Below are 10,484 nucleotides of genomic sequence, written 5' to 3' on the forward strand. Positions count from 1 at the left end.
GCGCGGCTCTGGTCCCAATTCGGCAGAACTCAGACTGATCTCTTTGCGTCCGCAAGGACGGCCCACTGCGAGCAGTGGTTCTCCCTGGAGTCTCACAGGGCTCCCCAGGGACTAAATGCTCTGCCTCACGAGTGGCCGAGGGGCCTGTTGTACGCCTTTCCCCCGTTTCCTCTGATCCCCCATGTCCTCCACAGGGTGACTGCGGGACATTACAGGGTTCTGTTGATAGCTCCCAGGTGGCCGGGGAGGCCATGGTTTCCGGCTCTCCTCCGTCTCGTCCACGGCCAACCATGGCCCCTGCCAGTCAGGGCAGATCTGTTGTCCCAGGCAAGCGGTCAGATCTGGCACCCCAAACCAGCAACGCTGCAGTTGTGGGCATGGCTGTTAGACGAGGTGGTGTTGCAAACAGTACATAGTGCTAGAGCTTCCTCCACTCAGGCAAGCTACAATCAGAAATGGCGGATGTTCTCTGACTGGTGTCACAATCAACAAGTAGACCCCTCTACTTGTTCGGTGCATCTGGTACTGCGCTTCCTCCAGTCCCTTTTGGATGCGGGGAAGGCGTCTAGCACTGTGAGGCTAGCACTGTGAGGCTGTACTCAGTGGCAATCTCTGCTTACCATGAGCCAGTGGGGGGGTGTCTCGGTGGGGAGACACTCTTTGGTCTCGCAGTTCGTTAGGGGGGCATACCGTTTGCGTCTGGGCAGGGCGCTTAGAGCTCCATCATGGGATCTCGCCCTAGTCTTGAGGGCACTGACTCAAGCCCCTTATGAACCAGTGGGGCAGGCAGATTTGAAATCCCTGTCACATAAGACATTGTTCCTGTTGGCGATCTGTTCTGCCAAGCGAGTCAGTGAGTTACATGCTTTGTCCACCAGTGAGCAGTGTTTGAGATGGAAGGCTGGTGACTCAGGAGTTTCATTGTGGCCTAATCCTGCGTTCCTGCCTAAGGTGATAAGCCCTCAGACAGTGAACCAGGTAATTGAGATCAGCTTGTTTCAGCCAGACCCGACTTCGGGTGAAGGGGACTTGGCCCTGCGCACGCTTTGTCCAGTGAGGGCATTGAGGGCCTACTTGGCGCGCACCCACTCTCTGAGACACTCTCATTCACAGCTGTTTGTCTGCTTTGGTGGAAACAAACTGGGGGCTGCTGTGTCTTAACAGCGCTTGTCACACTGGGTGGTGGACACCATCTCACAGGCATATGAGAGACAGGGTCTTCCTATACCTGGTTATCTGGTGGCACACTCTGTGATAAGTATGGCAACCTCCTGGGCTGCCTTAAAAGGTGTGCCTATGGCGGAAATTTGTGCTGCAGCATCCTGGACCACCCCATGTACTTTTGCTCGATTTTACAGGGTCAACGTGGCGGCACCAGCTCCTTTGGGTTTGGCTGTGCTTTCTGCTGCGGGACGGAGCCAGAACGGGGTGGAGTCCTCAGTTCTTCACGACCTTGATGGTATGAGTCATCCAAGGTGAAGACCGTGGTGACGGTCTGAGTGAGGTCGAAATAGATCGTAAGTTATGCCTATAACTATGGATCTATGAGACAGAGCGATGACCGTCACCATTCTCTTGACATTCAGACCGGGCTGAGGCGTTCCAGGCAGGAGGAGGAGGCGATATCACCAGAACCTCTTGTAGACTGTGAGCCACGCCTCCTAAGGTCAGTCATATGACGTTGTTGACATAAGGTCTCGAGGATAGGTAGTAGGATGGCATCATTCAAGGTGAAGACCATGGTGACGGTCATCGTTCAGTCTCATCCATAGTTATAGGCATAACTTACGTTACATTTTAGGAGATTTCAATATAAATCTCTTTGAATATAAATCAGATACCCTTACTGGGGATTTTCTCAACATTCTTTATTCTAGTTACTTTTTCCCTCTTATTTACACGAGTTAAAGACAATTCAGCAACTTTGATTGATAACATCTTAACTAACTCTTTGAGTGAAGGAAGGAAATCTGGGGTCTTGTATTTAGAGTTATCAGACCATTTTCCCATATCCCAGTACTTTCTAATCAAGGTAATAGAGCTAAACATAGCAAGAAAACAATGCACAAAAGAATTATGAGCAAGTCAAATATTTCAAAATTTAGAGACAAGCTTGCCAGTATTTCTTGGGATGACCTATATGAGGAAAATAATGCTGAGTTTGCATATCAACATTTTATGAAAGTTATTAGGTTTAATTTTAATGAATGTTTTCCAATTGGAAGTTCTACCAGGAAATACAGTCAAGACTTCAATAAGCCTTGGTTTACAGTAGATTTGTTGAAGCTGTTGAGGAAAAATAATATACTATACAGAAAATATGTCTCAAATCCTACTCCTCTTATCCATGGTATTTATAAATCCTATAGAAATAAATATATTCATTCCATTAGATCTGCAAAAAAGAAATATTTCAGTGAAAAATTTAAGAGGTGTTCAAAGGATATTAAAACCACGTGGAAAGTAATAAATCAGTTATTGCAAAGACAAAAAACTGTCCCAGAGCTACCTTCAGTCTTTTTGGATGGTGAAAATTCTCTGAAAAATCAATTTGATATAGCTCAAGAATGTAATGATTTTTTTGTTAATATTGGTTATGAAATAGCTAACAAAATATCTGCATGTCATGGTCATCCACTGGATTTTATTCCGAGACATTTTCCTATTATTTCTTCTTTTAAGTCCCATGATATCCAAGAAATAAGTGACATAATTGATGAACTAAAAACATCTTCAGCTGGTCATGACAATATAACTGCATTCCTTGTCAAACAGTGAAAGGGTTCAGTTGTCTTTTTGTTTTGTTTTACTTTTCAAAACTACACAGTAAATCAGGTTTGCTTTAGATGTTTGAATGAATGAATATAATGAAAATGAATCAATCTGCTTGTGTTACATATTATTTATTGTGTTCATTACAGAAGTCAGAGAAACCGGCCCTCAGTCCAGAAGATGAGGACTTCAGCACTAAATGTGTTTTTGTTTTCTTAAAACTGTTTATTTTTAACATACCTTTGTCATAAACCAAATTGTTAATATAAATGTCTTTGTTGTTATTTTTACAAAAATAAATGAGAATGTGTTCCACTCAAATGTCTTTATCATGTTTATTCACATACAATCATCTTCAAAAAACAAAGCCAATGCAGATTCTTATTGTGGTGTTTTAAATATTATCTGAAAAGAAACAAACACTTAGACGCAGAGTAATTGCCCTCCAGATTGTTCCCTTCTCTATACTTAATAATTGTCAAGAACATCATAAAGCTCAAAATGTAATAGTAAAATATACATGATGACATTTGTTTTATCTCTGCAGAAGACGCAGCTTGTTTCTTCTGTCTGAATTCTCTCTTCAACTAGATTCTTCATCTGACAGAAAGCAGGTCTTATTATCACAAGAGCATTAATAATTTTACAAACCAGGGGAGACATGAAGTTTGCTCTCATTTCCTCTCAAGAGTGAATATGGTTTCAACATTAGTTTTGTAATTCTGCTGAACCCTCATGTATGATTCACACATCACCTTGATCATTTTTCTTTGTAAATCGAGTCACTGACAACAATAATGAACATCATCAAACATCCAACTTCAGAAATGCTTCACATTTTCTGCCCCCTAAACGCTCGGATGACATGAGGTGATGCAGTTAGGCAGCTTTTATTTCTTCAACTATATAGAGACAAAATAACTTTGGTAGAGTCTTTGTCACTAAATTCTAATGTGTGTTTATAATCTAAAGACGGTGTTTGTCACTTGACCTCTCAGGAGCTCAGCAGGTTCAGCCTGTTGTGGTCCACACAGGTTAAGAATTAAAGGTGCACTATGTAGTTTTGGGGAAAGAAATTTTAATCAGAAGAGAAAGATCAGTGATTTTTTATGCCTAAACTAACTCCTTGTTCTCATGAATGAATAAACTGAGTAAAAAAATTGACCTTAAAGGACAACACAATTTCATACTGTTTTACTTTGTTTATATTTGGCGGACCCTGCCACCTTTCTAGCTTCAAACAGTGTTCTGGTGACCTTATTTTCCTGAGAACAGCTTGTTTATTCACTTATGGAAAAGATATATATTTCTGAGTTTATACTATTACCTCATTAAAATTGTAAATATTTCAATTCTGAGCTTGAATTACTTCTCCAAAGCTACATAGTGCCCCTTTAAAGGTATAAAGTTATAATCTACATATAGGCTGAAGGATAATAGTTTGACTAATAGTTTAACAGAAAATAGCGAGGAAAAAAAGCTTATTACAATTTCCTCAAACCTGAAATGACATTCAAATTCCATTATTTGTGATATTAGCTATCTTAGATATTCAGTATAACATAATGTAATGTAAAAGAAAGCAGAAAATTCTAACATTTATGAGGCTTAAACTGCCAAGTGTTATTGCTTCATATTTTTTGATTTCTCAGCTGTGATTTACATCTGTGCTGAGTACTAACAGTCCAACAGGCTAGCAGGCTGTTTAAAGAGGTAAATGTAAAATATGAAATCAATCACCCAACTGTATGTCACATGCTGCATAAAGGTTTTTTACATGACAGACAGCAGTTTCAGTATTGTTACTGGAGAAAGTGACTTTAAAGTATATTTGCCTGATAGGAGTCCTGCTCTAGTATCCTCAGGGTGACAATGAACTTAATAGCTTTCCTAAACCACGGGTAGAAAAATGCGTATATGAGAGGGTTCAAACAAGAGTTAAAAAACAACAGCCAGGACACGATGACCCAGTATGAAGTACTGTTTGAGATGTCCTGACCTGCCAGAGATGGGTAGTAAAATGGACAGAAGGTCATCAGAAACACCAGTATGACAATACCCAGAGTCCTGGCTGCTTTTTTCTCTGATTTCTTTGCAGTGACTGTAACCGTACCACCTGCAATGACTGAAACCTGAGACTGCATGGCTCGAGCCTGAGACACTGCCACAATAAACACCCTCATGTACAGAACAATGATGACTGAACACGGACCGATGAACGTGAACACAAGGTCGATAGTTCCTGAGATGTAGTTGATCACCACCAAACACTCCCCGTGGCAGGAGTTGTGTCTGTCCGGCCGCCTGAGATGGTCCTTTAGAATGAGTCCGTTGTAGAGGAGTGAGCAGGCCCAGCACACACACACACACACCTCCACTCTGCTGCGAGTGATTTTGTTGGGGTACTGCAGAGGATGACAAATAGCTACATAGCGGTCGATGGATATTAGCACCATGTTCCCCACAGAGGCTGAGGTGAGGGTGAAGCCGATAATGTAAGACAGAGGGCACATGAGATCGCCCAGCAGCCAGCAGGGTTCTATGAAGCGCACCATATCCACCGGCATCACCAGCAGCCCCACCAGCAGGTCGGTGATGGCCAGGGAGAGCAGGAGCAGGTTGGTGGGCGTGTGGAGCTGTCCGAAGTGGGAAATGGAGATGATAACGAGCAGGTTGAGAGCCACGGTGAGCACGATGATGCAGGAGAACAGAGTGTAGAGGAAGACGGCCTCAGAGCGAGGACGCTTTAAATCCCTGCAGGACGAGTTCAGGAGCTCAGGGAAGCAGAGCTTGGCTCCCTCCAGGCCCTCCATCGTCTGCCACTGAGGGGAGGTGACGACCTGGACCTGCTGAGCTCCAGCAGCTCTCTGATCATACCAGACATGGTGCAGCTCTGTTATCTCCTCCACAACTCCCCAGTCATCCTCTTCACCACTGTCTTCTGTCAGCCTGTTCTTTGTTTCTTTAATTTCTCCTCATCTCCCTCACCCCTCCCTCACTTATTCCACCCTCCCTCCTTCCCTTTCAATCCCACTGATACTTGATGCAACATATTTGTTTCATGCAGCAGATGGATGACTTTCTGTAAGTTTTGTTTGAGTCACAGCAACTTACCTTAAACGTCCAGGCTGTACGATTTTGGGGGATTCACCATGTTTACTGCCACAGTAGGTTCACCTCCACGCTTTGACCGGGAGAGTTAGGGGAGCAGTGTTCAGTTGGTTGCGATCTGCAACCTCACTGCTAGATGCCGCTTAATCCTTCACACAGGACCTTTGAAGCCTTGAGTGGATCAGTGTCTGTTATCTGTTCATGTCAGTAATCAACAGACACGAGCTAAGGCAACATTACTGAAATGGTTGACTGACTAAGGGCATAACTAAACTCAAGCAGCACCTCGGAACAATAGCTGTTATATATTTCATAAGTACAAGAACAAAACCGCAGCAGTGGAACTGAAGTCTCTTCTGACCTTTAGACCTGGATATGGCGGCGACGCTCGGCCTTGCTTCCAATTTTGCCCAGTGGCCACTTGCAGTATTGTAGCGAAAAAGTTCCCTTGCGGCCCTTTTCCCATAGAACACCATTATAAAAGAGAAGTCTGTAAAACTGTTGACAGGAGACCTCCAACTGCAAACAATGTCAATCATGACTCTTTCTGTTATGATTTTTTGACTCATGAAGGTTTTATATTTGTAAAACTGAGAAAAATGGATTTAAAAGTCTGTGACATCATCACAAAAATCTGCTGGCATAATGGGAACTCATGGGCAGGGCCAGTGGGAGAAACACTACGGCACATATTCAGTGGGCCTCATAACCAGGAAGTAAACCTGAAAGCAAGAAAAGGTTTTTGATTTGTGCGCCATCTTTGGGTCTAGTATCTAGCTCTATTATAAATCGTGGGTGATTAAAGTATACCTGGGTTTGGGCTCCGACCTCGTTGTTAGGCTGATTGCTGAAGTCATTGATGGTCGAACAGGATTTGCTGCTTTTCTCACTTGTATTTTGAATGTAGCTTTGGTTTCTCGACTACTAGTCAGACAAAACTGACAAAAAGAAGATTCTGGGTTATGGGAAATTGTTGAATTAAATCACTTAATGTGGCCCCGACAACATATCTGGTTACACGTCACAAGTGATCCTATCAGCACTGAATAATCTGAATCTGCAAAGTAACTGGTAACTTAATTTGCCAATAGTGGAGAGTTAGCATAAAGGAGCAGAAAACGGAAAAACAGAAGTGAAGTACCTCAAAATGTTACTTTTGGTCATTGTAAGCAATTGTTAGACGTTATATTCCATCACTGATTACATTTACATTTACATTTAGGGCCTTTAGGAGATGCTTTTGTCCAAAGCGATTTACAATAAGTACATTTGTCACAAGAAAGAAACCACAGCATATCACTGTCGATAAAGTAAAAATGAAGTCATGAGTCATGCAATGCAGGGTCTAGGTGAAGTCTGAACAAGTGAGTCTCGAGTCTTTTCCGGAAGATGGCGAGTGACTCTGCAGTCCTGGCATTGATTGGGAGTTCTTTCCACCACTAAGGCGCCAGAACAGAGAAGAGTCGTGACTTCGCTGAGCAACCTTTGTTTGCGCTCAGCAATGGCTGTACCAGCCGACCAGCTGATGTAGTTGAGGGAAGTACTGGGGCGTGTGGTCTGACTAGTGTTTGGAGGTAGATGGGTGCGGTTCCTATGACAGCCTTGAAGGCCAGTACCATCTTCTCTGATCCGGGCTGCAACAGGAAGCCAGTGGAGGTCACGGAGGTGGGTGGTCACATGGGAGAATTTGGGTAGATTGAAAACAAGGCGCGCTGCAGCTTTTTGGATACGCTGCAACGGTTTAGTTGCACAGGCTGGGAGTCCAGCCAGGAGCGAGTTGCAATAGTCCAGGCGGGAGATGACCAGTGCTTGGACCAGGAGTTGTCTTGTGTCCTTTGTGAGGAAAGACTGGATCCTGCAGATGTTGTAGAGGGCAAATCTGGCCACAGATTGGGCCACAGCAGTGATGTTGGGAGTACAGTAAAGTCTGTCACAGAGGATTACGCCCAGGTTCCTCACAGCCGATGAAGGAGATACTGTGATGTCCTTAACAGTGACTGACAGGTCCATGCGAAGGCAGTCTTTCCCCAGGATGAAGGGGAGTTCAGTTTTATTAAGGTTGAGCTTGAGGTGGTGCGCAGTTGTCCAAGTGGAGATGTCTGCCAGACATTCCAAGATGCGTGTTGCAACGTAGGTGAGGATGGGGGAAAAGAGAGGAACAGTTGGGTGTTGTCAGCATAACAGTGGTAAGAGAATCCATGTGATGTGATTGCAGAGCCTAGTGATCTAGTGTATAGTGAAAACAGAAGTGGTCCTAGTACTGAGCCTTGAGGGACACGAGTTTCCAGAAAGCAGGGTTTGGACAAGGAGCCATTCCATATGACCTGAAAGGTGCGATTTGTCAGGTATGATGTGAACAAAGTTAGAGCAGTGTCAGCAATGCCAAGTTCAGCCAGAGTGGAGAGGAGGATTTGGTGGCTGACTGTGTCAAACGCAGAAGATAGGTTGAGGAGAATGAGGACGGATGAGTGGGACAAGGCTCTGGCGGCATGGAGGGACTCAGTCACTGTCAGGATGGCCCTCTCAGTGGAGTGAGCAGTCCTGAAGCCTGACTGATTGGGGTCAAGGAGGTCGTTTTGTGAAAGATAGGAGGACAGTTGGTTGTAGACGGTGCGTTCCAGGGTTTTAGGGAGGAATGAAAGAAGAGATACAGGTCTGTAGTTTCTGATGTCAGCTGAGCCACATTAGGGTGGGTTTCTTTAGGAGTGGCTTCACTGTAGTTGTCTTGAAATGAGCTGGAATAAGACCTGAAGTGAGGGAGGAGTTGATCAGGGTGGTGAGGAATGGCAAGATGTCGTGCGAGATGTCTTGGAGAAGGGAATCGGGTCATGGGAACAGGTGGTGGCACAGTTAGACATAACTAGTGTGTGAACATCTTCAGAGGAGAGAGGGCTGAAGCAGGTAAGGCCATCAGAGGGGAGGGTTGGGGGAGGTGCTTTCTGGATGGGCATTGGAGTAAATGAGGAGCTTATGTCTTTTACTTTCTTGGTAAAGTAATTTGCAAAGTCATCAGCAGTGAGGGAGGAAGGAGGGGGATCGGTAGGAGGGGTGAGGAGGGAAGAGAACATGGAGAATAGTTTCTTGGGGTTGGAGGCAGAGGAGTTGATCTTTGACAGGTAGAAGGCAGATTTGGCTGCTGATACAGTTGAGGTGAAGTCAGAGAGGAGGTGGTGGTAGTGAGCAAGGTCATCAGGATGATGTGATTTTTTCATTTTCTCTCTGCTGCTTGTAACACCGGTCTATTGGATCTCAGAGATTCAGACAGCCAGGGAGGGGGGGAGATGATCGTGCTGGTCAGGAGGTGAGGGGACAGAGAGCGTCTAAAGAGGAGGAGAAGGAGGATAACAGAGTGGAGGAGGCTTCCTCGTGGACATTAGACAGAATTGTTCTGTAATTATTGTTTATTTACTGATGAAGTCCTGCTTTTTAGTGCATAGTTGCTACTAAACTCACCACCTGCATCTGTTCCCAGGATACTATTGTAGCGCTCCCCTCAGTAGTCATATTGATGAGGGCAGGGCTTTTGGGTTCTTTTAAGATATTTATCAAATATTGTCAACCCTAAATAACTCAGTTTTAATTATTATCTTGGATTTCTTGTTAAAGTACACACATGAAATGTTTTTTAACCTACCTATGAATTCACCTTTCTTTAAGTTATAGTTTTAATAGAGATTTTTAACCAAATTGGTCTGGATAGGTCTCTCTTAGAATGAAATGATAACTTCTTTCCAGGTAAGTAATAAAGTAACACACACAAGGTTTTAGTAAAAAAATAAGTCTCAATTATTTACTTAAATAAAAAATCACCAGTTCCAATGAAATAATAAAATTATGACTGTTCTTTTCTTAAACCTTCAAAATAAAATGTCCCTTTTCTTCAGGAAAACATTGTACATGAATTATCCCTCTCCTTTAAGGAAAACACTTGAAATACTGTACCATATATAAATGCACAGACAACAATTTAAACCATTTTAACCCTCAAATGGATTACTTCAAAAAACCTCAATTTACCAACTTCAAAGTCGCTTAAACACAATTTGTGGGCCTACACACACACCTTAATGCACTATCTAAAGCCGGCAACTACAAGTATTATAAAACCAAAATAAAGTAGCAGGCCTGATGCGGTGCTCGTGTTCGTTGTGGCCCAAAACTTAATGGCCGATGGACGATACCTGAGGTAATGTTCCTGTCCCGTCCTTACTCGTACAGTCACAGATCAGCATCTCAACATGGACTCCGTCTGTTTCTCTTTTCTCCTTCCACGTTGCCAGAAGAACTCACGGGCAAAGTCCTGGTTGCTCCCAGCTCTGTCTTCAGGTCGAAAACAGCGGATAAACCCCTCAATCTGTTCGACTGAGGGAATCAACTTGAACTATAAGTTCACTTGTAATGAACTACCTCAGTCCTATACTTCCAGGTGGCTAAGCGTAAGCTTTAGCATTAGCAGTAGCACAAAACGTAAATAGTCTCGGAAGTTCGTGTAGAACATCCTCCCGTTTCTCAATATGCAGCTGGTCACTCTTCTCACTGGTTGTCGTGCAGACAATCATAAGACACAAGCTACACACTGGTTTGTGAACTTTTAACTCACA

At 43.6% G+C, this 10,484-nt stretch overlaps 1 protein-coding gene across 1 annotated transcript; it reads right to left on the reverse strand.

Annotated features, from left to right (window-relative positions):
- Positions 1-4,592: 4,592 nt before the first annotated feature.
- On the reverse strand, positions 4,593-5,585 carry LOC311264851 (trace amine-associated receptor 13c-like; the record flags this gene model as incomplete). Its single annotated transcript, XM_084366004.1, has 1 exon — positions 4,593-5,585. The coding sequence occupies one exon, from the start codon at positions 5,583-5,585 to the stop codon at positions 4,593-4,595; it is 993 nt and encodes a 330-aa protein (XP_084222130.1).
- Positions 5,586-10,484: the final 4,899 nt, after the last annotated feature.

The sequence above is a fragment of the Pagrus pagrus genome (genome assembly GCF_965226575.1).
Source record: "Pagrus pagrus genome assembly, chromosome: 2".
Classification (NCBI taxonomy): Eukaryota; Metazoa; Chordata; class Actinopteri; order Spariformes; family Sparidae; genus Pagrus; species Pagrus pagrus.